Source organism: Struthio camelus, chromosome 1 (genome assembly GCF_040807025.1).
Source record: "Struthio camelus isolate bStrCam1 chromosome 1, bStrCam1.hap1, whole genome shotgun sequence".
Taxonomy (NCBI): Eukaryota; Metazoa; Chordata; class Aves; order Struthioniformes; family Struthionidae; genus Struthio; species Struthio camelus.
The window spans coordinates 143,852,426-143,880,173 of record NC_090942.1 but is presented as its reverse complement, the minus strand read 5'-3'; the positions used below and the strand labels follow the sequence as shown (position 1 = coordinate 143,880,173).

At 35.4% G+C, this 27,748-nt stretch overlaps 2 protein-coding genes across 7 annotated transcripts in view; one reads left to right on the top strand and one right to left on the bottom strand.

Annotated features, from left to right (window-relative positions):
* Nucleotides 1-872: 872 nt before the first annotated feature.
* LOC138062616 (uncharacterized) lies at nt 873-11,877 on the top strand. Its single transcript, XM_068921468.1, has 4 exons — nt 873-2,438; nt 5,598-5,945; nt 7,185-7,288; nt 11,151-11,877. The coding sequence occupies exons 1-4, from the start codon at nt 2,387-2,389 to the stop codon at nt 11,328-11,330; spliced, it is 684 nt and encodes a 227-aa protein (XP_068777569.1). The 5' UTR covers nt 873-2,386; the 3' UTR covers nt 11,331-11,877.
* A 2,554-nt stretch (nt 11,878-14,431) lies between these two features.
* The window catches only part of PNPLA4 (patatin like phospholipase domain containing 4), a 29,938-nt gene continuing 16,621 nt past the window's right edge, over nt 14,432-27,748 (bottom strand). For 3 of the 6 annotated variants that reach the window (XM_068921424.1, XM_068921415.1, XM_009683689.2), the window contains exons 8-9: nt 21,703-21,855; nt 18,426-19,708 (exon numbers count right to left, since the gene is read on the bottom strand). In XM_068921424.1, coding sequence (XP_068777525.1) covers nt 19,577-19,708; nt 21,703-21,855 — 285 coding nt within the window. In that variant the 3' untranslated portion in view covers nt 18,426-19,576. Of the gene's footprint in view, nt 15,230-18,425; nt 19,709-21,702; nt 21,856-21,876; nt 22,851-27,748 lie in introns of those variants that run through there. The other 3 variants (XM_068921440.1, XM_068921456.1, XM_068921449.1) reach the window with 3 other exon arrangements.

Genomic DNA, 27,748 nt, shown 5'->3' with positions numbered 1-27,748 from the left:
AAAATCTACTTAGTAGTGTGGCTCAACATCATTGTAATTACTTATCATTAAAAATAAGTTAAACTTTTGCTGAGCTAAAATTCATTGGATCAAGATATTGAGATAAACACTAAGTTAGAAAACAGATTAACTCAATCAGCATCTGATTAAACAAATACATTTTCAAAACACACAAAGCGCACGCGTACACACAGAGCACCAAAAAAAAAAAAAACAACCCTGCTTGTTCTGATACTGAGTAGCTGCTTCAAAGCATGTGTGAATCCCAGACCAGCTGCATTAAATTACTAGTGCTTGTCTGTAATCAGGTTTCTCTGAATCAGATATTTCTTCCTCAAATCAGTATCTTTCAGGGCTCTTATCACTGTTGTTCAAAATGTTATAGATTAAAATAGAGTGTTATCTGGGGACTTGCTATCAAGAAATAGAAAAATTTTCCATTTTTTTTTCCTCTTTAACCCAATTGGTTTCAGACAAGATTGATAACTATCACACCTAATTTCTTAGATGTTCTTACATTCAAACTCTGGTAAACATAATTAAATATATTTGTTTATCTATCGAAAACAAAAAGAGGTAAAGTCTCTGTCATAGCTTTAATAATATATTATCCTTGGATTCATTTTCCTCTATCTCTTCTAAGGAATAAAATTTTGCTTTCTGTCTTGTTGCCAATTTTATTTCCTTTGAGTGATAATTGGCTATCTGGATATTACTAGAAAATAATTTTTGCCCTATTTTAATTTTAATTTTTGTTCATTGATTGCTAACTAATTTGTCTGCACATGCAAATTTACATAGTCTACAAGTGTTTGTTCTAAGACAAACCCCTGAATATATGTAAATTAAAAGAATTATTTAAGAAATAAGTTAAAATAATTAAAATAGTAAGAGCATATAATTAGTGATTTAAGATCTGAGTAACGGATATCACAAAAAGTTGCCACAAAGGACACATCATTAAATGGTGTTTCTTCTGCTGGGAAGCCAGCGGTTTGGTTCTTGTCTTAACGCTATTCAAAGAAGATGGGATATACCTGTACCCCTTTAGAAGACAGAGACTCAAAAACAATCATAATTTTTAAAGTAGTTAGCTGACTGTGAGCTGCCAGTAGGCCTCTCTGGAGGGAGATGAAGGCTACCCTTGTATCTATAAACAAGAGAGAGGGGTGGAAGAGCAAGACTTTGATTTTAACTCTGTAAATGAGTTCTGAGGTATCTAGCTGTAAAGGATGCCAGTCACAAAAAAAAGAATCATACCTTACTCCAGGCCTGGAGAAAAAGTCTTACAGCAGGAGACATTCAGGTATTTTGGATTTTTGAAAAAGAATATCAAGAGATTATCTTATACAATGTATATTATCATGAAGGAAAACATATGTGGTACTAAAGGGCCCTTCAGCAGAGATGTGAAAGCTGTTTCAATAACCAGAAGTCAAAGACAAACACAAAAATCAAAATGAAGGGACAACCTTTCACAGTGAGAGTGATTAGTCATTGCAACAACTAACCATTACAATAGCTGACTATCTACCTCTCAAAACCTTCAGATCAAAACTGGGGATTTCTCAGGAAGTTATGTCTTAGTCAAACCCAGACATCCAAATCTGTAGGCAGTTCAGCTGGATGAAACCAAGTTTTAGCCAAACGCAGAGCTAACTTTGCTGGATGAAGTCTATACAAGGGGTCAGAATAGCTGACCTAATGGTCTCTCATAAGTTTAAAATATATTTACTAGGAGGGTAACTACATTAACCTCTTTGCTACACCACAGCTTTTTGCAGCTAATTTTCATGCATGCTGGATTGCACGATGATAATTATACATTCAGCATCGTTTCCACAAAGAGAATTGATATTTCTTCTGAAGCATTTCCATAGTATGTTTTATTTGTCTAACGGGACCAACAGTGGTTGGAGCAAAGTAATCTTCATCCACCTGGTGCTGAAGCCGTTGACAGGACTTTGGACAAGAGCATCAGAAGCAGGTGCCTGTCACAAGTTTTGCCAAGTTATACTGTAGCTGCTGCTCTGAATCAATTTTACTTTTAGATGAACAGCTTAGTGAGCTTTGGGTATAATTGCCACACAAAACTGATTCTTCTTCTAGTACGCCTGAAAAAAATCCTCAGAATGGAAAATAGTCCTGACAAAGTTCAATTTGAAACTGTGATGTTGAGGAGCTAACCTACTGCAACGTCCAGGTTGTGTGATGGTAGAAAGGGAAGTAGCTACACCGAGCAAAAACCACAAGAACCTCCCCCTAGAAACAAGATTAAAAACATGTTTTTAGGACAGCTTTAATTTACTTTTCCACCAGTTGCTGAGTGTGGTATCAGTAGTCTTGGCTGAGGTTTTAAAATCTCTGCAGTAGCAATCCGAAGAAAATGATGTGGCTTGGTATATTAATTACAATATGCTACTTTGTTCACTTTACAGGTAAGTAGCTTTTATTTTTCCACAGAAGTTTCTAAACTTTAACTGATGAAGAAAAGCAGTGCTAATTTTTAATCAAAGACAAAAGTATCACTTGCTCAGTTTTCATTTTATTTTTACTTAGTGAACTCTTCAGATCGTTGTTTTATGGAAGAAAAAAATAAGAAAGGAATTATATTTTCAAAAGTAGATGAAAATTTAGATTCTGTCTGATTGCTATATATTGAAAAAGAATAAAAAAATGTGTTAATATTTTGGATATTAGGAGTCTGTACGGACACACTATATTTAGGTCAATCCAACAGCATATTATCTTTATTTCAGGGTTTTTATATTACTAGGTCTTATCTGACGTTGAAACATTTTTAGAAGTACACATATTCATTTACATCAACAAATTTAAAAGAAAAATATAAAAATTATTTGGGAGTAGGTGACTCTTTTTTTCATCGTATAGTATCATATTCACAAATCTAGGTATCTTTCTACATGTATTAAACTGAGACTGACTTGTGAGTGGATTTTTGGAACATATATACATATATACATCAATGTGATGTACTCATTTTTGAAAATATTTATTTTTCATGTAAACGAAGGAAGTAGGCCAGAAACGTCCAGTCCTCGCCTGGATTATTTCCATTTTAAATTGCATTCCATGTTAGCTTTCACCAAAGCAAACTGAATCTCTCTCCAATATAGCACAGTCATTTTTGAATATATGTTTCTCAGTATAAATGTTCAGGGGATAAAAAAGAATAAAAAATTGATATATAAAAATAGCGGTAACCAGCCATTTTAGAAAGACATTTTAATTTGTTCTAATACTTGTAAAAGCACATTTTCTCTGTTTATAAAGACTTTGCATTTCTTTTACACTCAATACAAAACTGTGTATGTAAAATTTAAAGACAAACTATATTTTATTTAAAAATGATTCTATTAATAGAAGATCATTCATTTTGGAAATCTAGTTTCAGCTCCTCCGATGGAATAGGAGAGATTCACAAAATTTTTAATGCTTGCATTTGAATTTATTTTATCTGTTTAAACTTTATTGTGGGATGAAATTTGTCTTGCCTTTAAGTTGCTATTTCTGTTTATTGACTACAGAGGGATAGTAGGATTTTAAATGTGGATATTTCAAGTGTAAATACCTCAGTTCAGAGTAGGGTAAGCTCACATGAATTTTAGTTAAAATTCCCAAACACTCTAGGATGAGACTCAAATGTAGATGAAGTTTAGTCATGTAAAGTGCTAAAAAGAGTGAAATATACCCGCCAGTGGACCTGAAATGGTTGTCAAGTAGAGGATTATTCTATTATTCAGAAGGAATTCTAGGAGTTCATCGTTATACCGCTTGGAAGAGCCATTTCAAGCTGTCTGCCACTTTAGGATTGCCTGACTGAAGTGCACTCTAATGACCTCCAATATTTGGTTCATGCCATCGCGCCTACAGCAATGGAGGAAGTGCAGATAGTACACGCTGTTGACTTATAGCGATTTTAATCATTTTGAGCGATTACTCTGGCAGATAAAATCTCTAAATGTATTACCAATTTAGCTTTCTGGATTTTTACATTTAATGCAAAATTTGTTTTTTTAGACATATTGACTTGTTCATGGCAATCCTGTTTTAACTGATATTGTCTGCAAGTGACCTGTTCAAGGCACAGTAATAGACTTATTTATTTCAGGCATACACTCCCCCTGTCACTTTGCACATTGTTGCCTGCATATATGCAAGAAATCTCTCTCAAAATATCCATGATTTATGGATCCATCATCCTTTTGTGCTAATTGTATACACTTAATGTGCACATAGTGTCCAAAGCTATACCACATACAGACCTATGACAGTCAAAAAATTCCTCAAAGACCCTAGGATGTGATATTAGGAATTACCAACACTGAAAAATGAAGGAAATTGAAGAATGGAAATTGATTCTGTTACTAAGATTATGTAGAAAATATCAAAAACAGTGAGTCTGAGTAAGCTTGAATAATCCTTTTATTTATGTCAATACAAGCATAGAATTTCTTATCCCTAAAGCATTCATTACTATTATTTTTATTTAATTTTTTATTTTTATTCCGTTTAGTTATCACTGCCTTTTCTTGCCTTCCAGGATTGCCGCCAAAAATAAAGGGCTACAAAATCTGACTACATACAAATACTTAAATAATGATGTATTGAAATAAAAGAATGGAGCATTGAAAATGCTCTTAATAAAGATAATCATGATGTTTAGTTTCCTTCGGTCTCACTCCATTTTAATTTGATCTTGGCTTTCTTTGTGAAATTCACTACTAGGACGATTGTAACTGCCATTTTTTCCCAGATCTGCATTAAATTCTCAGCATAAAAATGGACTTTTCATACCTCTTTATTAATTTAATAGTGACATAACTATCTTATACTGTAAATCATATCTGTGCCATTGGCAATATCATTTTGCAGTAAAACTCCTTCATTAAAAATATTGTACATACATACACAGCAACTGTGAAAAGAGCAATTAAATTTTGTGCATTGATCAGAATAAAGGTATTCTTCAAATTCTCTAAATTGTTGCCAAAATGAGTTTTAATGTCAACCTTCATTTTCATATGGATTGTTGTGCACATAGGAAATATAAAATTTACATCAAAGTTTTAAGTTTATAAAAGTATGTTTATATTTTCTGTAACTTTTAAAAGTTGAAAATATTGTCTGAAATTTCCCAGAGCAAAGCTTTGGTACTGAATATCCCTAAAGCTTAAGAACATTATGAATTGTATGCAAATTTAATCTAGTCTTCAATTCCAAAGCTTCTGTTCACAGCTCTCTCTACTTTATCACTTCCTGGTCTTGGAATTCATATACATTCCATGGAATTTATTTGATATGTGTTCCTTAGGCAAAGTTAATGAACAGTCTTTCTAAAGCTTTACTAATTTGTATTTTAACACTGAATGAAACATTGCTTTCTCTGAAGACAATAGCAAAACTGTCATTTGCCTCACTTCGGTGTACCTTTCACTATATACACTTATAGCTGTGGCTTTCCTATACATCAAGATATCTGCTATGCCCAAGATAGCATCAAGATATCAGCTGGTGAATCTTCCTAAAAGAGCACCTCTTTGCTTACTTACATGTACTTTATTTATACCTTACAGCTAGCACTGGGCCAGAACTTTCAGTTGTGCAATATCCTGAAGATGCCAATGTGCTTTTTAACTCAACGGTGTGGATGTTGTGTGTATTTGAGTACCCAGAAGAGGAGAATGAGGAGCCAGTCGTGTACTGGAGGAAAGGCCCTAACTGCAATAATCTGCAGAGCCTTCAGTCGAGCACAGGGACTGCTAGGCCACAGATACACATTGTAAAGAAAATACGCAAGGGATTCTCCATCTTGAAACTGAGCAATGTTGATCACAGTGCCAGTAATTCATATTTCTGTGATGTGACACTAACTCAGAATGTCCGGAGCAAACGTGGAAGTGGCACCAACCTGATCGTACATGGTAAGGAGCACTCGAGAGTCATAGAAATGTATCTGACGTCTGTAAGGTGAATTAAATTTTTATTCAATTTTATTCTCTCCTACCACTCACCTCAGTCAGGAGAAGGGTGGGAAACAGCAGTCTAAAGTCGTAAGAGTAAGAGAGAGAAGGTTAATAAAGAGAAGTCACATCTTTTGCTTGAATAATTTATACAACTGGTCAGACAGACTTCTCAGCAACAGAGACTTTTCTCTGGGTCTGAAACAGTTCCCTGAGCAGTAGAACAATGATTCTTTCAGCAATATTATCCATTTTTATAGCATACTTTTAAATATATTTTCTTAAAGTTCTCCACAAACACTTGCTGGATCTTTATCTTACTCCACACAAAATCCACAAATCCCTGACAACCATTCATATCCTTTTTATCACTTTTCTCTGTCTTTGTAAGCAAATGATCTTGTCTGAAACAGGCAGTTTGTCTTTCCATTTACTAAAAAATTAACAGTAAATTAAGCAGGGCAAGGGTTTTAAGAAAGAGGGTATGTGAAAGTAGGGATATGTGAGAGTGAAAGATTCCTTCCCTCTGATGGTAAAATCATTTTCAATAATTTAAAACTCTTCCCCTATCTTCATATTATGAAAATAAATTCTGTAATCCTGATGGGGATTGTGACTTCAGTGACTGAGATACGCTATTTTAGATGAGCCAGGTTTTCCCCATGTAGACTTTCCAGACATATCTAACCACACATATGTTAAATAATGCAGAGCATCTCCCTAACTCTTGATTTCACATTATATTTTGCAATTGTCCAACACAATTCTTTTGAGGACCTAAAATACAAGTCAGTTGCCAGTATCACACCATAAGCATAGCTTTGGTTTAGTTAAAAAAAAAAAAAAGTTTTCTGAAACTTAGTAAGATAACTGTCATTTAAACTGGCTTTTTCATCATTACTTAAGTTTGTACTACATAACAAAAAGATCTTTGCAGATGTTGTACTTCTAATAAACTGACAATTTTATTTACTATCTATTTAATAAATAGTTTAAAACAGGCTCACAAATTTCACATGCTTTAAGTAAAAGAAGATAATAGTTCTCTCAGGAGAAGTTTAATCTTTTAGCCTGGAAAAAAGAGTGAAAGAAAATGTGAGAAAAATAAATGGAAAGGCAACTTTGCTGTCTGGTCAATCCTCAATCAGAAAAGCAACTTTTTGTTCCTCAAATATTTAACTTACTTTCTCTTTATTTCAGACTTGAAATGCAAAGACTGTATAAGATCAGACAAGACTTGGTGGGGTTGGTTTCTTCTTCTTGGATACACCATCTTTGTCACCTCAGTTCTCATAGCTTTCAGTGTAAGTAGTAATTTCAAAAATAAATACTACAAACCTAAATACGAGTGACATCTTCCGACAGAAAGAAACGAGTGAGTGGCCTGACTATGCACCTGTGGTAAAATAAAAAGTTGCTCTATTTTTTGTTAACTAAAGAGTTAAGGGTAGAAGCTCCTGACTGTGAATGTTTTGAGGAAGCAAACATGAAAGAAAAGAGTAAGTTGTGGCAATGGAGATACCTGGAGAAATTACAGTATCTGTTTTCTCTGAGCTTGCTGAAAACTGGGAAGTTATTTGCTATGTCACTGGCTGATCTAAAGCTGTTATTTCTACCTGGAAACAAGAGAATGAGAAAAAAATTCCTAAACGATCAGCAATTTGAAACATGTCCTGCTCCCTCCATACTTTCGGGCTCCAGCTCCTAATTTCATGAGTTCCTCTGGAGATAAGTGAATGTCCGCTCATGTTCTGTCTTGTTCATGTTCCAATCAACCAACCATGCCAGGGTTTTATGCCCACTCCCACCCACTAGTCCATATGTCCTACTCCCCAGCCAAGACCTGGCGTTTACCTGGCCATCAGTGAAGCACGCTGGCAACTTCTGATTAGGGACAAACTGAAAATGTAGAAATTTTTTGGAAGAGAAGGAGAAAACACTTTTTTGACTAGAAAAACTCCAAATTCAGGATAATTCTTTATGCTTCCCATGATACTTTATAAATCCTTCCCTCTTTCCATACAGTGGGTTGTGTTCCCTACTTAAAAAAAAAAACTTCACAATCATTTTATTTCTGTTCGTAATCTAATTTTTTTAATCAATTACTTTTTATGAAAACAAAAACTAAAAAGCCAGCTTTTGATTAATAGCTGTATTTTGATCCTATGTGGGAAAGTTCTTTACGTAAATGAAGCCATTTAGAATGAAAAGAACTTAAGCTGAAGAAGTCTTGGCATCTATAATTTGATGTGAATGACGCATTTCCCCACTAGTGAACAGCTGCCAGAGCAGTATTCCTGTTGGTAGTCTCACCCTCTCCTGCTTAATATTAGGTCATCATGTTTCCAATCTCTTGGTCTGTTCTTATTTCATTAAGGCAGTTTCCCATCTCCCTCTCCCCACCCTTAATTAATAAAAGTAGTCATTTTTTCTCAGCTATCCATAGATCAAACAGCCATCTAAACCAAGCCACCAATGCCAATGCAAAATGCAAAGATGTTTTACCTGCCCCACAATAGGCTGAAGGCTGCTTTCCATTGATTGCAGTTTTCTCCAAAGCCTCTAGCTGGCTTTTCTTCTACTCAGGGTTCTAGATTAAAGATGAAATCACACGATAATATTTTAAAAACTTCTGCTTCGCTTACATCTCAGCTTCAGTTTACATACTCTCATGGTTCTTCCCAGCTGGTTCGATAAAATTGTGTTTTAATGTTGGATCCTAATCAACAAAGACTATTTTTGAATAATCTTAGCTACAGGTGGTCAGAGAACATTATCTGGTGTGTGCTGCTGATCATAATAGCACAAAAAGTTCTTTATTTTAATGTTGCTTGCCTTTCCCTAACCCTGATGATCTGATTCAATTGTACAGTTAGCATCACACAGTCTTTGAAGGCATGGTATATATTTTGGGCTGGGCTACCCTCGTTCCTAACCCTGAAAAGTACAAGGTACTCTAGTTACACCTATTCCATACTTACAAGTTCCTTACTTTCAAATGTAGTTCAAAGATTATCATTGAAAACTGACCTAAAGTGTTCCTCATGTTTCACCAACAACCTCGCCCCTCAAAAACCAACATTGCAAAGTGCCTTAAAAGTTAATAAATGTTGCCTAGCTTGGACCAAGAGGGAATAGGTACTAAACGAAACAGGCTCACAAGAAGAAAACTTAGTTCTCGGGAACTCTACACAGTTTCAAAACTGTGGCTATTTTAAGTCCAGAAAGAAGGATCTTTCAGGTACTTAGGCCCTGACTCAAAAGCAGGACTTCCCTCATCTTGTCTTCTCTTGCTCAGCCTGCACAGTTTAAAGAGGTTACGTAAGCATTATTGAATTTGGCAGCGGGTCACTCTCCACTGATATTGCTGCAAAGTCAAAAACTTCATTATTAAAAGACTCAGCACCAGTGACTAATAAGTCACAAGACTCACAAAGACATTTATGGTATCTGAGCGTTCTTCTAGGTCAAATAAGGTTTGGGTTTTGTTTTCTTTAAAAGCCAGTTGTTAAGTACTGTTACCTCAAGGCCACATCAAAACTAGAAATGTTCACATAGTTCAGGCAGTAGGAGAGCAAGGGAAGTGTACTTAGCAAGACAGAGTAAACTCAAGCCAGTAAACAGTCAAAGCTAGCTAAGATACAACAGCAGCAGAAGCCTGTCAAAAGCAGCTTCACATCTGAATATACAGGATGAGCCCATCTAAGCTCTCCTAAAATGAGTCACAGCGAGCGCAATTAGCAGTAACAGATTTAAAAAAAAAAAAAAAAAGTGAAGTTTATAATGTTAGGAAATTTATAACTTCTTAAAAGTCATTTCTTACTAAATGACAAATGCTTCATGTCATGCAAATATATATTGTGTCAAAATAAGAGTGTAAAATAATGAAAGGGGGACTATATGACTCAAAGGCTCTTTGGCCCTTATAGGTCACTGCTTAAATTCAGTATGTCATTGCTGGCTAAGTCCTTCAGGTAGCTTCTACGAGGAGTACATGATCTCAAAAAAAGGTCTCACTTGCCTTCTCTTAAACAGTCTAAAATTCTCTCAGCTGTTCCCATTTGTTAGTATTCTCAGCATATGCCCAGATTGTTACACGGGGAGTTGGGTGTTATACCCTGCCCTATGTTATAATTTTTAAATTATAGGCATCCCCACAATCTTTTCAATTGAAGTTTCCAATAGAAAAAATAAAGTTCTAAAAGAGAACTTGCAAAAGCTAACATAGTGAGCAAGAGCTCAGCCTAGGAAGTACTCAAAGACTAAAGTACTCAGATCTGAGCATAGAAGAAAACTCTTTTATGGATTCACAGCCACAAAGCTCTTCTACGGGTAGGATTCCGACTTCTGTCAAATTTTTTCTGTGCTTATTCAGGTTCTGACTCAAGACCGAGGCACAGCAATGTGACATTCCAATGGAAGCTCCATGATAGTTCTATCTATTTTGCAGAGAAAACATTACACCCGTCAGTCTGGGATTTTCCCTCACTCTCCAAAAACTTGTTTAAGCTACTTAAGAATAAAGAATGAATGAAAAACTCTTTTCCCTTCCCACTATTTTTTGTAAAGTAACAGTGCACATACACTTTAGGTGAGGGTATTTGGGATTGGAGAAGTATTTAATACAATAAGACAGACTTTCTACCTATTTCTCGAGCATACCAATGAATTACTTTTCTCCTGATACCTGCAAAGTATTCAACATTTAAGAAGCTAATTCACCAAAACAAATACATTAATTTAACATTGTTTAATATTAGTTATTACTCTCATTGTACACAAATTGTATAAATAAAAAGCCATACCATAACAGTTCTAATATACCATAATGATGCTACATTTCATCCTCTTCCACTCATTTGTAAAGTTGGAACCTGTTAAGGCAGAAAACATTAACTACTTAGGTATAACGTCTTAGCTAACATATCACTAAAATTTATTCAGAACAATAATGAACAGCTTGTTAGTTCATGAAGGTGTGGTTAAAATTAGTATTTGCATATTTCTTTTTGACTACGATATCCATAGTAACATTACGAACAATTCATAATAAAACATGGGTTGCTTTCTCAGTTAAGTTATGCATACATTCTTTAAAAAGATGGGGTATCTGATGCAAACATATTTTAACTGCTTAACAATTTATTTTGTGAAATATTGCAACAGATTCATCAGGGCTGTAAAAAGTGCAAGAGCAAGCCAAGAAGCACCAATAGCAGTGGTACCTTGCCAAGTGACTGGATTTACGACATGCCATCCAGACCAGTTAACAATGGGTTTAATCAAGAATATGAAGATATGTCGCTAATAAGGACTTTCACTGACACTGGAAGGAAGATGATATGAAAAAGGAATTACATGCTCCTAGAGCACCATGTTTTCTGCTGCGAATTAAAGATAAATCTTGCTCTCCTATAAAGCCTAGCGATTAAGCAATATTCTGTAACATTACACTTATTGCCAGCTTAGCGAGGCTTTCCGTAGAACTTTTCCAGGTTATTACATATTTATATTCTCTTTAAGCATTCTGTGAATAAAGATGCCAATAAAAACCATCTTCATTTAAGAAACTAAGCATTCAACCTTTTTTACTGAAACTGCTGGCTGACATGTGAAGAAAAAGCGAATAGTGACCTTCCGAGGGACAGACAGACTAGAGCAAGGATAATCAGGTCACGAAGAATCACTTAAAAAATATTTGGACAACAGGAATGAAGTAACGATCTTCCCTCCTCATCTACCCAAACCGGGTTCTGAAGGCAATTATAGTCGTACATATTTAGATTTCCAGAGTCAGTAACTAACCTATAATTCGGATATAAATATGCAAGTCATTTGTTTTCCACAGAAACTAGTTCTGCAGCAAGGACATCAGAAGCACAAGTTTCCTAAGTCTGGAATTTTTTAAGTTATATATAAATTAAAAATAAAATCCTAGTTTTATATAATAATTTTTTACTCTTCATTTTAAAGCTGAAACTATAAATTGGGTTAAATATTAAGGAGTTAAATACAGGGAATGTTTATACATTTTAAAATATTGCTTCTGAGTAGGGAGAAATAGCCATTCCATTCTTTAAAATGCAATGAGTGAAGTCCATCTGCGCCAAAGATGCAGTTCTGTGAAGAAATGAGCTGAAGGCAGCAGTCACTGACCCAAAGTCACCTTCAGGTAGAAGGAGCACAGTGAGGTCAGTGAAACCTTCCAGCCCTGGCATTTTGGAAAAAATGACAAGAATTCATGCCTAATCTAGCAGATATAACTAGAGGGTGGATTTAAAAGGGATCTCATTCAGACAATTCACATACCGAATGGGACTGTTTTATTTCCGCACTGTAACACTGCCTCTGTCCACTTTAGAGCAATGGCCCTTCAAATGAAGGTCAACATGTTTTCTGTACTTTTTGCATGCTTCTCAGAAACTGCTCAGTTATCTCCTACATGTTTTCAAAGAAGTTCATCTTTAGGACTGACAGCAAGCCTATAAACTTATAATCTGAAAACTTAAATATTCAGAAAGCTCTGGGCTACTGAAAACGAGTAATAGCAACTATGTGTCACCACCTATACCCAACAGCACATGTATAGGTGAAAGAAATAATATATTCTGGTGTAGGCAGCAAGGTCATGGAATTATTATAGCATCTTAGCATAGAATGAAACACCAGGACTGGATTCAGAAGGAATTTATAGCACAAGCACTTTGTCATATTTAACAGGTAAAATATTACTTTTCCCAATTTATGCTTTTTTACAAAGTGCATGTTGTAGCATTAAGAATATTATTATTTAAATGAAAACCTGATCCTATAAGGAAGTGAATGTCTTCAACTTCAAATGATTTTAAATAAGAGCTTCAAGTCCATGATCCAATATGTGAAGGATGGAGTTTTAGCCTTATGGAAAATGGAGACAAAATTCCTGCTAATTTTAGTGGGACTAAACTTCAAATTTCTTGAATATGTACTCTGACAGCAAATGTGTAGCTAAGCTAAGGGAAAATATTAACTGAAATAGTAACTTCCTATTCCTTTACCCAATATTAAATATTATTAAATATATGCACATCTAAGAGTTTATTTAACAGTAATTACAGATTACAGATAGTTCCTGGTTCTTTTAAACATCAGATGCACCCAAAAGTGAAATTGGAAAGAAAGAGATGAGAAAAAGGATGGGTACTGATGTTCATATAAAGAACTGATTTTGAAGAAATAAAGTTACTGTTTAGGCATCAGGGACTTAAAGAGTATCTGCACCTTGGTGATGAGCATTACTGCTTAGCCTAGTGGTATATTAGTCCCAGCCAATGACTGTTTGTATTAAGCAATGAAATAACTGTTGCATACTCATAATGATCTTCATTTCAAATCTCCACACACACAAAAAGTTGATCAAATATTTGAAGGTTAGAGTAGGTTCAAAGTCTTTTGGGGAAAACAGTGGCTCTAAGCAAAGGCAGCGTTATCCCTGAACATCTCGGACGAGGTGTGGACAGATAGAAATTCGTTACACTTACAGAAAAAGAAAAATGACAAAACTCAAGAATGCAAGCGCTAATTTAAAGTAGCATTCCAACCACCATCTGATTCAGAGATTTCCAGGCAGGAATGAGCTCAAAGATTCTTCTCTTTCAAGAACTGAAGCGATCCTCCTTAACAGGAACAAAAAGGTGCAAAGTATTCCTGTTGGCCTGAACATATGAAGAGAGTTTTAACCAAAGACTTGGTGCAAACTGCCTTTTTAGGCTCAATTGCATGACATCAGGGAAAGAGGGCACATCCACATCAAAAGAAAAACCAAAGCTGCAGCATTTCCTTCTCAAGGATCTGCAGCATTATATATGTGCACGTTTAAGATCTCAAAAAGGAAATAATGATTTATTTAGAATATCTCAAATAGTAAGTTTATATTAGATTAGAATGAACAGTGTTTAAAAAAAAAAAGGACACACACACAAAAAAAAAAACTACAGTTGGGTTGTTATCCTGCCCAAAAATGTCAAGGTAGAAGTTCAAAAACTGTAGTTCAAGCTGCAATGACCCTAAATGTTCTGAGACTCCTAGGCTATAACTGCAATACAGCTGCATTTTGGTATAGAATTACTAGCGCCTTCAGTCCATTCAAAAAGTAATAGTAACCGCCTTAGAAACAGAGGTCATTAAGAACACATCTTTTCTGCATTACCCTCATTCCACAAGTCACCCAACAAATAATAGGGCATTTCCAAGGGTCTTGGTCCCAATTTTACAGCACTCTAGATCAGCCTTGAGTTACTGGACGCAAGAACCTCTGTTTCCCTGTGGAACAAACTCTCACACTAGCTGTATTCTTAAAGGAAAAGCTGAGCTATTGCCACAGGTTCAAGTTAAGGAAACTGACTCAGGACTAACCTCTCCATTGTCTAAACAGAACATGTACACATAGCTACATCTGAACAGGGGCTGAAGAGACAGAACCAGGAGTGGATCATTCGTAAGTTTATTAATTATGGAGGATACTCATGTTTGAAGAAGGACTTCTACAGCTCTGTGGAAGACTTCCATTTTTTTATTTCTGTTTGCATTCTTTTTCTAGATTTCATTTGTAGTTTAATGAAGAAAGTTGGACATTGACTACATTCTTCTGTTTTCACATTGGAGCTCCAATTTTCTAATCTCACTAGCTGTCATGGTGTATTTTCTTATAAAGATTATAATTAAAATGGGAGGTATTAAGTACTACACAGCTGCCCAGTTCATAAATATGGAAAATACAATTTCTTAATGCTTCATGCTTCTCTCTCTTTCCCTAGTACACTCACAACTACACAGTTTATCTCCCCTGTAATTATTTATGTTTGATTTTAAAGAAAAGTCAATTTCTCCATGATTTCGGGGTGTATGCAAAAAAGGGCAGTACATGATGTGACTACAAGACAAATGATACCTTACATTCAGTTTACAGTCTCAAGTGAAAGCATATTCATTGTGGAAATAAGAAATGATTTGATTAAGGAAAAAAATATATCTAGATGATACCTACATCATGTGACACAAAAATACCCTGTAGAGCAGATCTCTGGAATAGAAAAGGATCTCAGACTAGTTTCCTAAAAAATCACAGAATCACAGAATCGTTTAGGTTGGAAGGGACCTCTGGAGATCATCTAGTCCAACCTCCCTGCTCAAGCGGGGTCCTCTGGAGCATATTTCCCAGGATCACATCCAGACGGGTAGAGTATTCCCAGAATACTCTTTATTATCTACAGACCAAGACAGAAAAAAATAGAGCTTTACAAATACTAATCATTCTTAATAATCTCTCAGGAATTGTGTAGCTTTCCTGTTTAAATATACTTCTGTGCGGAATACTCAAAGATGAATAAATACTGCAGCATCCTAGTATTTCATGACCTGAAGTAACACTCTCAAAACAGACATATTACCATTGTGCTTTATGATACAAATATGTTCATCTTTAGGATAAAATATTACATTGTCTTCTCTCATGTTCTGGATTTAAATGCATCTGTACTGATGATTCGCAAAAGAACTTGTGAAAAGTGAACTTAAAAAAAATAATGGTTCCCTAGACAACACAACCAGAAGAGCTGGTAACCAGCTTTCAACAAAAATGGCATATTTCATGAGGACGAATGCGTGTGCATATAAAGTAGCATTTGTAATCATCTTCATCATAACCACTTATCAACAGCACCGTGGTACAAAACAGATATGAGATTTAGCAAGTTTCATTTTCTTCAGTCTTTTAAGACACTAACAAAGTATGTTTTATAATACAATTGTGCAGTCTATTTATGTAGCATTTTTAAGTGAAGGACTTCTAAGTCCATCAAAACATGAAATTCTGGTACGTGCAGGTTCTACTTTCAGCCAAACCACGACTTTACCTGAAAAGGCCCTAACAGGAGAGCAGGGATACCAGAATCTATCCAATAAGCATTTATTAAACCCAAAAATTCATAGAGCTGATTTTGGTTTGAGTTTTGACAAAAAGATTGTGAACTGATTTTGAAGTTCATTTATTTAGGACTTTTTGAAAGAGGATTTCCTACTACCTTAAGCTTTTGCATGAAATTTAAAGCAAGATGATGAGAATCCTTTTGCAATATAACTGATTTACGTTGTTCAAACAAAAAATCCCAGCTATTAGTCAGCATTAGCCAGGAAAGATCCATAATTGAAGTATCTGTGATGTCAAATTGATACGGCTATTAATAATAGAAAAGATCAAGAGGCTCTGATCTTGATGAATTTCTCATTGTTCCCCTTCTAAATATATTTAACCTCTAAAAATATATAATACAATTGTCCACTATGATCATGCATTATCAAATCTCTTGACAAAAATAAATAAATAAATAAATAGGTTAGAAACACAAGGCACCATATATATTCCAACCAGGAGGGCAGGCGCAGGGTATGGACAGGATTAATCCTACTACAGATTAAGATATGTAGGAGACTACCTAAAAAGGATCAGATCCTTTGCCATGAAATAGATAGATGTAAATAAAGGTACTTTTTGGCTTTCCTAAACTAGACATAGCCTTTACAAGCATCCCTATGTTATTCCTTATTTGTGTAGCAAACGTGAATGACATCTATACTCTGCAAAAAAATCAACAAGAATATTCCCCGCATTCATATGGATTGCTCTATCCTAGATCATTTTCAGTAATGAACGTATCATTATTTCATTAGATACAGGGACTGCACTTAACATGACAGAACTTCAGATCAGAAAAAGGTTTTGTCCAGACTGAAACAAATATTTGAAAAGTAGGTTAGTAAATACATCTGTGGTAGTAAATACAGAATTAAATATAATTCAGTTAGGGAATTCTGAAGCTTATAAAGATAAAGAGAAAATAATTGTGACTTACTTGCACACTTTTTTTGGAAACTAAACCAGAAAGCATATAGTTTCATCTTTAATAAGTTATATATTGTAAAAAAAATATCCCACTACTTTGGGGGGAAAAAAAAAAAGATCCTCTTAAAAACTTTGCATCTGATATTGTCAAGGTTATACATTTATTTCCATGCAGTTGGGAAGGAGAAAATAAGATTGGCAATACACACAAAATCTGATTACTAAGAATCAACCTTGGCTTCCTCTGTAAAACAAACAATGCAACTATCCTCCTGATTTAAAATTAGCTTTTGCAAATACCTCCCTAAGATGTTAATGAGCACGAAAAGTCCCATTTTTAAAAAATATTCCATTTTTTTCACATGAACAAAATGGATTAAAATATTTTTGGCTGAGAGTGATGTATTTCTGAACATATTTTAATATGTTTCATTAGGATCAGTTGAACAACCTGAAGAACACAGTCACTATCACTTGCGTCCTGCCACTTTCTCTAGGTCAGCCGCAGGCAAAAAGCATTTACAAAATGATGGCAACTGAAAACACCTTGAGTCCTGCTATTCATGGCAGCAGTACTCACTATGAACACCAGTGTTATGACTGAATAGATTTTTGTTCTTATTCTGCTTTTATGCTCCAATATTAAAAAAAAATATAAATTCATCTAATCACAGAAAACACTTCCATAGCTAATCTCTGCAGGAAAAGGATTTTTTTTTTTCTTCCTGGAAAGTCTTCTTTAATCTTATTATAAACCTTTGAAAATGAATCTGTAAAACACTGAACGTTACCTGTGGTTCTTACACCTCAGTAAAGATGATATTGCCTATGCTCCTGCGGGTGGCATGCAGGAAGAACTCAGAATTTTTCACTCAGATTTTTATGGATTAAGCAGCATAGCGAACTGTCACAGTGTTGATGCTCAAAAGCATCACACATTATCGGTATATTAAATTTGCATTTAATAACCTTATCCTTTAAGTCAACTCTTATGAAACAGCATCCAGGTAAACAAGCTTTGTACAGTTTAGCTAATAATATATGGCTCTATTATGGCTCAGAAAGGCACTGATTGGAGCATGTAGGTCATTTCTGAAAGCATGAGAGTAGCTCCAAGTCCTCAGAATGCTAAGTAAAAAAGAAGATGAAGGGTTGTTTCAAGTTTCTGCCATACTGACAAAATAGGTATTATCCTTGAATTAGAGACTTACGGGTCACAGCAGTTCACTGTGGACAAAAAGAATTTCTTAGTTTATACATCTCTATTCATGCTAACACTTTTCCTCTGTATAAAAAAAAAGTATCTAAGTGAGCCAGGCATAGAAGTGTTGGCAGCACAAAAGTGATGTACTTAAGTTCCACATGCAGAAATGCTGTTCTACAGACGTGGCAATAACACATATATCCTATTTCCACTGTTTACGAAACCTCATGTAGCTAGAAATAAAAAAGCTCATGCAAAGAAACACACTTTTTTTTTTTGTTTTAGTATTTCTTTTATTAGCAAATAAGGTAATAAAATAATTCACTCCCCACTGCATGAAAGCTAATCTGATGCAGTCTGTATTTGAATATAAATCTAGTGGTTATGTGCTGAAGAAGCTTTCAAATTTCAATAGCAGATATTTTTAACTCCTCCCTTCCACAGAATTTGCAGACATTTGGCATCATTTTCGGAGAATGCTATACTTTCATATATAAAGATGTAATTCAACCTCAAATTTTTGTCAAAGTTCAACTTAAAAGCCATAAAAATAATAGCAAACAGTTGCAACTTTTAGCATTTAGCTATTAGGACTGAAAATTTTGAACCTAAAGTCAAAGTTAAGTGCAATGGTAAAAGACCAAGACACAAGAGTCTGAATTCATTACCTGCTAACTTATTTCAGCTTCCCTCCAACAGACAGATCTGGGTAAATAATCAATTTGTTATATAGCATTCTGAGAAATTTATAAACAAGCTCTGGACAAAGCTTCAAAAAATATATTTATTCAATATTATACTTTCTTCCTCAGCTAAAAAATATAACTAATATAAATATTTCCGTCTCCTTGACAAGGTATTTTCATGGACAAAAAAATACAGCATTACAAATTTTAGAATAGCATTTCAATTTTAAAAAGACTACACTCACTGATAAGGACAAGAACTTTTAATGTGAAAAAATACAGTATCACAGTAAAAGAGTGCAAATCTTTTATTTGTTGTGGCTAGTGTTAAGAGTTCAAGTCCTGTAGAACACTACAGGAGATATGCATTTGAATCCTAAAACTAGCAACCTTGCAAGCATTCAATTAATGTGCACAACTATTAAGTGAACAACATAGACTGTAATTTTTTGGGTACAAACTGGATTCATCTCCCAAATAAATAACATGAAAAAAGACATTCTCAAATTTCTGTAAGCACGATAACACAAGCTTTCACAAATCTCACAATAAAGTCGTGCTTTGAGGCAAAACAGATCTAAAACTGAACGACCTCCTCTAAACAAGACAGTTATCTTTTACCATGCAAGGACAATTCCATTTCTGACATGTTTTTGAATTCTATCCAGAACACCTGTATATTTTCTTCACAAAAGTAGATGTAATTCCACTGGCATTTTTATTTTGATATAAAGAAATTGTGACAGCATTCCCTTAGATTTTGCAGGATGTCTATAGCTGCGCTTTGACAGCCATCAAGCTTCGTTAATTTTCTATGTACAATCTATTCAAACCAGTTTTCTTTTAGTAAAAAGCACACAGCATCATCAAACCCATTTTGGTACAGCAATTCCATTTTCTCCATGTTTGGTGGGAACAAAGCTTGATTAAGTCTTACTAGGTTGGCCAAAGACAGCTGCAACAGAGAGAGGTGCTGTGAATTAGTTTATTAAAAGAAATCATGATACACTTGACTGTATTGCTATCTGTCCCATCATCTGTTTCATGAAGCATATGTAAAAAAGGGCCAGCATGGTTATGTCCACACCAGTAAATTAATCATGCCCAGGAACATTACTGAGCACTGAGATGAACTGGCACAAACAGTCTGCATCTACACTAATAAACTCACAGCCTCCAATACACACTGTCTGCCTGTAAAACTGCCCATGGTTTCTGAAACACATTCCCAGAACTGTTTGGGGGAGTGGTAGCTGTCACATGCTAAACTTGTCCCAGAAAATATTTTGATAGTTTACTAGTGCCAAAAAACACGTTCTTGGGAACAGTCCAAGGAATTGTTTAATATATGAGTATAAACATAGCTTGTGTTTCCAACAAATTAAGAACTACTAAAGTTCTCAATTGGTCACTTTCATGTAAAAAGGTTTCAAAGTTTGTTCTTTCATAGTGACAGGCATTAAATTGCTTAAAACAAATTGCAAATATTATTAAATTTAATAAAGATCCGGAAACTTCATTTATACTATTAACTTAAAATACACTTGATTATATACAATTTTGCAACATAATGTCAAAATCATCTCCATTTTTTGAACTAAGTAATTATTCAAATTCTGCCACTAATGAGTGGAGGAGATCCAAAGAGAAGAAAAGATTGCTCGCATTACAATCTAGATAAGTAGCAATATATACAACTCTCCAAGCTATGCAGATTTGGATACCGCGGCAAAATTTGTTCTTATTTCAAATTTTTACAGCTCTAAAAGCTAAGGGTATGTCAAATAGAATCATTTAAAATGATGCCTGAGATTCTGCACCAAAACTCTGCAGATGCGATTCAGAGAAAAAAGATAATTTGGCAAATAATTTTCTATCTCAAAATTTATCAACTCATTTTTCTCCTCTAGATGGGTATTTGATGCAAATCACAATCAAGAACTATTGCTATTACATGATGCATGTATTTCAGTAAAATTATGAATTTCATACCTCATGATCATTTACCAAATATTATCTTGCTTAAATCCCTGTGAAACTATAGAAAAATTCAGAAACTGGTTCCATTTAGAATGACATTATGTAACACTAATTTTATTCAGAATTAATAAAACACATTAAGAACGATCTAAATGAAACTTCAAAAAAGTGTAGCAGGTAATGAGAGATTATTGCTACGCAGGTCTTTTTTTTTTTCCTTTCTAATAGAGTTTTGTTGAGAACAATGCTAGATTGACTGCTATTCAATATTTTCTTTCACTATGTGAAAGGAAACAATACTGTGATTAGAGTTTGCGGGAAAAAATTTGCAAAGACAGAAATGCCAATAATGAAAAAGAGGTCAAAAATAATCAGTCTTAGCCCAATGTTTCAATATACAGAAACATTCTTGAACATCTAACAAAACAATTTCTGAAAGCGTTGTGGTCACAACGTTCAAAAACGTAATATGAACTCTCTTAAGCAATGAGGTGACAAACCCTTTTACACCATTTCACACGTGAAGCTTATATTCATCTTTTAAATTCAGTTAGGGCAGTTTATTTCAGTAAGTAAGGACTTACGAAGGACTGTTCTGGAATTTTCCTCTCCTGAGGTCTTCTACAGACCTCTTATTTTTCCAGAAAAACTCTGCCTAGTCAAAGAGATGATATTTTAATCAAGCCTACATTATTTAATAGGATTAAATTTAAGAGTCTGTGATATACCTGCTCGATTTTGTACCAGATCAAAGGTTTTCAAGTTTTCTTACAAAATTTATTCTACATTTTTCCTTCCCCTGCATTTAAGGACAAGTAACATTCCATATACACAACACAAAGCACCAAGATATCACATTACTTAACCATGATGTATACACAGAAAATAAACACTTAAAAATTGAGCACAAAGTTAGCTGCTTAACTACCTTTTCTTTATCTGAAGTTATTTAACAAACAAGGAACTCACCATTATATCTTGTTTTGCAAATTTAACATAAAGATCCATACGTCCTTTATCTTGTGGACAGATATCTAATCGACCACTGAAAGGAGAAATTGTCACTGTTCGTCCCACAGGCAAGATAGGAAGGCCATTGGTAAGGCCACCGTCAACCCATTTCTATCAGAAAATAAAGACATTTTCAAGGTAACCTTAGTATAGTACGATCGTAACTGAATACTTCATCCTTCCTGTCTCTGCCTCCTCCACCTCGCTCTCAAGAAAACTTACAAGTTTCCTTCTCAGAATACCATGAATAAGCAGCTTGAATAAGCCATAAAGCAATGAACGGATAATTTACATATATAGCATATAATCAATGAGTGTTTGACATACTCTACAAACAGCTTCCCAGATCCTTACATGTTTTTTACCTCGTTGCTGATACGGCTTGTTCAATCTATTAACAATATGTGCTATAGAGCTTAAAAAACAAAGAATCTTTCACCTTAAAAACATAGATTTTTTCTGAACGCACACATGAAAGGACAGAATTATTAATATTACACCTGAAGCATATTAGATAACGTGTACTCCTCTAAAACACTACTTTTTTGCAGACTAGGAGCTGGACAATCTGTATGTGAAGGTAAACTGACTGAACAAGCTAAAACAAACCTCCTTCATCACATCTCCTAGAGCTTCTTGCTTTTTTGCACACAAAAAGCCACCAACCACAATGAAAGATAGCAACAGCTGAAAAGAGAGGAAGATAAAGTGGGGAAGGAGTTGGGACACCGATAGCACCTGGCAGGGAGCAGACATCAGGTCTGCTACAGGACTTGAGAAGAAAATGGGGAGGAAAAATAAACGAACAAAAACAATGAAGTTCTTTCAGAGTCCCACCTACTCCTTGGATCTACAGGCTGTCCAGATGTACCAGCCTAATCTCAATAGGGACCACAGCCAAGTTTCTTCCCCTCATAGCCAGGGACAGCTGTAAACTTCTCTTAAGTTTTCATCTTCATATACATCAAACTGATTGTGTAATTTTTAGCTAATAGGTTAAGAGTTACACCCTTGAAATACCGTATTAGTAATTTACAGGTTTTGCACAGCCTCAACAGGATACTTACAGAAAGTAAAAAACAACTGCCAAATATGTTTACTTCATTCTTCCAGTATAAAAACACAAACGGAGAAAGTTAAAAATTACAACTAAACTATATTTCTTCGAATATGTTTACATAGGTATTTTCACAGTTTCTTCTTTAAACATTTTCATAATCATAATTTAAAGTATTTATTAGAATAACCATTATTTTAACATTACATTAAATATGATTCTCTTATCTTCTCTCTAGTATTCTTTATAATATTTCTTTTTATACTTAGATACATAAGTCAAAACTTACCAGCAGTTTTTTGGCTAGATACATCTGTTAACATTGTACATGAGGTCTGGTGATCAGATTAATCTCCTCAAACCTTTACAAATCTACAGTCAAATCAGTTATCCTACAGTCCCTCTACAGTCAAGGAGAAGAAACACTTCTACTGCATGATTCACCTTATCCTAGAGTAGGTATTTACATCTGATTTGAATTATACTGAAAAGGTGCCTTCTTCTCCCCATTAATTAAAGAAAGCACTCTAACTATGTAAGATGTAGACTACTGCAGATACTTGAAGCCAGGCACGATGAAATATACTATGAAAAATATTACAAGATGCATCTCTGCATTTCTTAAGGGTCTAACTTCCCCAAAGGCGAAATGAATACTCCAGGAAACGATCTTCAAGTGTTGCTATTTATTAATACAGAGTACCATAAAAAAAAGGCAAGTTTGACTAGTACTCTCCAGCACCAATCAGGCAAAAGACTGCTTTTCTGCTGTATGTGTTATTCTAAGTTACCATTATGGAAGGGCAAAATAATGCAAGATTTCATGCAAAATTCATACTGAAAATGCCACAGGAATTTAGTCACAAAAGTAGCAAGAAATCATCTCCTGAAAAGGTATACTGTCTGGAAATTGTTCATGGCCTCTAAACTATGTCATCAACTGTTGGCAAGACACTAGTATTCTGTGTAGTGACTAGCATACAGCAAGCATTATCTCAGAGCATAGTATTTGTTCTGCAGAAGCCCCTGAGATTCTCTGAGGTCCATCACTCGGCTGTACAGATCCCTCTCAGCTGGGTCCTCTACCCTAGCTTAAAAAAGAAAAAAAAGCCTTCTTTCCATACTTTAGGTATAGATTTTCTCTCAGTGCTACATTGCTGAGTTCATGTAACCACATGACTTCTTTATCACTTGCCCTTCCTTCCACTGACAACTCCTATACCTGCTGATACACGGACTCAATCTTTTTTACACGGATATATTGAAACCATCAGGTTTGTTTATTTATTTATTATTACCCCCACTTTCTCACTTTTCTGCCTGCCAGATGCCCACATGACATGCCCCCAGACGAAATTTGCTGTTTCCCACTTCTTTTACGCTCCTGAAATTAAAATATAAGCTACTACTTTTCACGTTCAAGCTATTACTTTCACATTCAATAGTCTTCACGGCCCTGCTCACCCTCTTATTTCATTGTACGTTTTGAGAGCTTGATTCATGACAAAAGCTCCTGATGACTGTAACCACAATCCACCATTTAATTCCTTCACTTTCCAGAAAAAAATCACATTTCTGAATGCTTAGGATTGAGAATGTTTTGTTTTAGGGAAAGTAAAAGAAATCAAAAACCTGCAAAAAAAATCATAAAGCTATCTAAAGCAATGTTTCAAATTCCTCAAATTCCAATACATCATTACTATGACGCCTATGAGTAAATCTGCAACATTGCTAACAACAATGCCTATCAGGTTCAACCCATAATTTATCGTTTCTTGTCTATAAATAGCTGTTATTATTAATTTAGATGTAACATTCCTTGCAGTACAAATTAGCTTTTTCTTCCGATTACTTAGGTTTTTTAGCTTTTTCTTCTCTTGCGTATCTTCAACGTTTTTTTTATTGGAAATATTTAATGTCATCATGACAAGGACAGTATTTTGTTCATTAAGCAGTATCTTTTGTAGATTCCATCTGATGCCCTCCATTTCTTTTCTTTCTTTTTTTTTTTTTTTTTTTTTTACACAGTTAAAATAAAAGAAACATTTATATACTTCAAATAAAAAGTTCTAATGTCCTAGCTTCTTGTAATTCTACTAACCAAACCCTGAAAAATGCTTCTTAGCTAAGGAGTCAAATTCCTGGTAACTTCTGAATTAATTCCTTTTTGTAAGCACAGTGCAAAGATAGAGAAAGCTTCTAAAATAATATGCAGTAGAAACCAAGCCAGATACTAAAGCTGAGGATGTAGAATGGACCTTATGGAATCTATGTTTACCAGTAACTGTTGATAGCTTTTACAAAGCCACCTTGTAAGAACTGCAGCATCACGAACTACAGCATCATCATCAGATACAGTCACCTCAATTATCTGGGGATGATTTATCCGGATCAAAGACTAACCTTGCCACAGATTCAGGGGAAATTAAGCCACATGAAAGAAAGGTAATTTTGCATGGAACAAACTCTGTTTGCCTAGACCATTCTACATGAATGTAGTCCTATTGCAGGCAGGAAAAGATTGTTTCAATACACGATGGTATGCACAGAGCCAATTCTATGCATAGCTCACCGCTGCCTCCTGTTACTGGAAACCTAGTCCACAGGCACTTAAACGGCCAACATAAGTGCAGATAGCCCAGTAGTGTAACAACACCAACAGACTGCCTAAGTTCTTGGATGTTGTCTTGGTTGTACACTCCCTTCTCCATCAGATTATTTGCAGGCTTATCAAACCAGAAGAAAATATACTACAAACAGGTTTATGCTGTCTGTGTTACCACGAAGTTTAGCTGGTTCATCTCAGAAGTTTAGTCTCCAGATGCACATACTACAAGTATGCTAGCTAATTTCAGTATGAGCCAAATACTTCCCGCCAGAAGAAAGCTGAAATGCAATGCTGGGAACTGTTCGCCCTGAAGTTCACTCTAGGGAATACTGGCAGGATAACAAGAAGTTTGGGTTTTCCATACAAAACAGTATTTTGATACTGTTCCAGGAAAACTGCACATTCCTTCACATACGATGCAAGACGTACCCCAGATAACATAATGAAATACATAGGAACACCACTCAGATGAGCTGGTGATAGGTATTAAGGTGACGTATGTAGCTTAGAGAAGATGCAGACCAACTCTTCTGAAGCGCAGATGCAGCCAGTAAATAAGCAGCTAGCAGGGAGTAGCTTGATTCCCTGCTGCCATGGAACGTTTGATCTACGGAACTTACTCTCTGAAACTACTGTAAATGCAGAAAGAGGTATCTTCAGTCTATCAAGCTTTCAAGAAACTGGAAAACACTATGCAAATATGATGGGTACCCTTGCAGAGCCAGATTAATATCCAGTCCATCTTCACACAATCACACAACGGTTGAGGTTGGAAGGGACCTCTGGAGATCATCTAGTCCAACCTCCCTGCACCACCACAGTCACGTAGTGCACGTTGTCCAGCACCCTATCCAGACGGCTTTTGAATATCTCCAAGGATGGAAACTCTTGCCTCTTGGGGCAATCTGGTCCAGTGCTCAGTCACCCTCACAGGAAAGAAGTTTTTCCTCATGTTCAGAGGGAACTTCCTGTGTTTCAGTTGGTGCCTGTTGCCTCTTGTCTTCTTGCTGGGCACCACGGAGAAGAGTCTGAGCCCATCCTCTTTATATCTTCCCTTCAGAAACTTACACACATTGACAAGATCCCCCCTCAGCCTTCTCTTCTCCAGGCTGAACAGGCCCAGCTCCCTCAGCCTTTCCTCATAGGAGAGATATTCTAGTCCCTTCATCATCTTAGCGGCCCGTCACTGGACTCTCTCCAGTAGCTCCATGTCTCTCTTGTATTGGGGAGCCCAGAATCGGACGCAGTACTCAAGATGTGGCCTCAACAGGGCTGAACCGAGGGGAAGGTTCACTTCCCTCGACCTGCTGGCAACGCTCTACCTGATGCAGCCCAGGATACCATTGGCCTGCTTTGCCACAGGAGCACATTCCTGACTCATTGTCAACTTCTTGTCCACCAGGACATTTTGGTCGACTAATCTCTGACCCAAACTTTCAATTTCTTAATTGAAAAACAGCACAAAAAGTTTTAACAAAGACACTATGTTCCCTTTAAGTAACAGGAGAATGAACTTTAAACATTCATACACATGCACCCTGTGAACTACAGGAGGAACATACTAAAGATGCCAATCAACAAAAGATCTAAATCCTGGGAACTTGCAAGGCATGGTGATATGAACCCGTCAGACTTTTTAGCTGTTATGTAGTGGTGTATATAATTCGAAAAGTAACAAGTTTTTTGACATGACTCCCTCTTGCTAGCTAGAAATATAAATGCTAGAGATAAATATATGCGAATACTAGGAAAAGGGGCTTTGAGCAGCGTTGCGGGGTGGTGATGGGGAATCTGCTAGGATGAAAGACTTTCTAAAGCATCACTTTGATGCCTCTCAGGAAAAAATAAAGTATCCAATAATAATTTTTAGAAAGGGAAACAACTTGAAGATTTTTGTGCTTCTAATGATTGCAAACAGACTAAACAGTTGAAAAAAATTTTTAAAATGTTAATACATTGAGGTAAGAAATAGAGCTAAACCAAGTAGAGGCAACTATGAGAAGGTTTTATTGTATTAGTGTACACCTCTCAAAATGTCACGACTGTGTGACACAAAAATAATCTTCGTCCAGAGGTACCATTGTTCTTATGTCCTCAACAGAACTACACTGCATACATAGAGATACCAATTTACTCCAGCAATGTCCAGTCTCCCAAGATCAGTCAAGATCTCCTTTACTACTCCATCAATCACAAAAAAAAAAAAAAGTAGAACAGTTCCTCAGTTACAAAGATCATTTTACAGCTGGTAACACAGATTGTCATGAGAAGCCAGGAGAAGCTACTAGGAGAGTAGTTTCAGCACCCACAATTTTATAAGATTAATGAATATGAATGGT

Excerpts from the sequence above, each read along its gene's own strand:
- LOC138062616 (XM_068921468.1), top strand. The coding sequence starts at position 2,387 with ATGATGTGGCTTGGTATATTAATTACAATATGCTACTTTGTTCACTTT. Across the intron at positions 2,439-5,597 it reads CTACTTTGTTCACTTTACAG|CTAGCACTGGGCCAGAACTT; the intron begins GTAAGTAGCTTT and ends TATACCTTACAG. Across the intron at positions 7,289-11,150 it reads CAGTTCTCATAGCTTTCAGT|ATTCATCAGGGCTGTAAAAA; the intron begins GTAAGTAGTAAT and ends ATATTGCAACAG.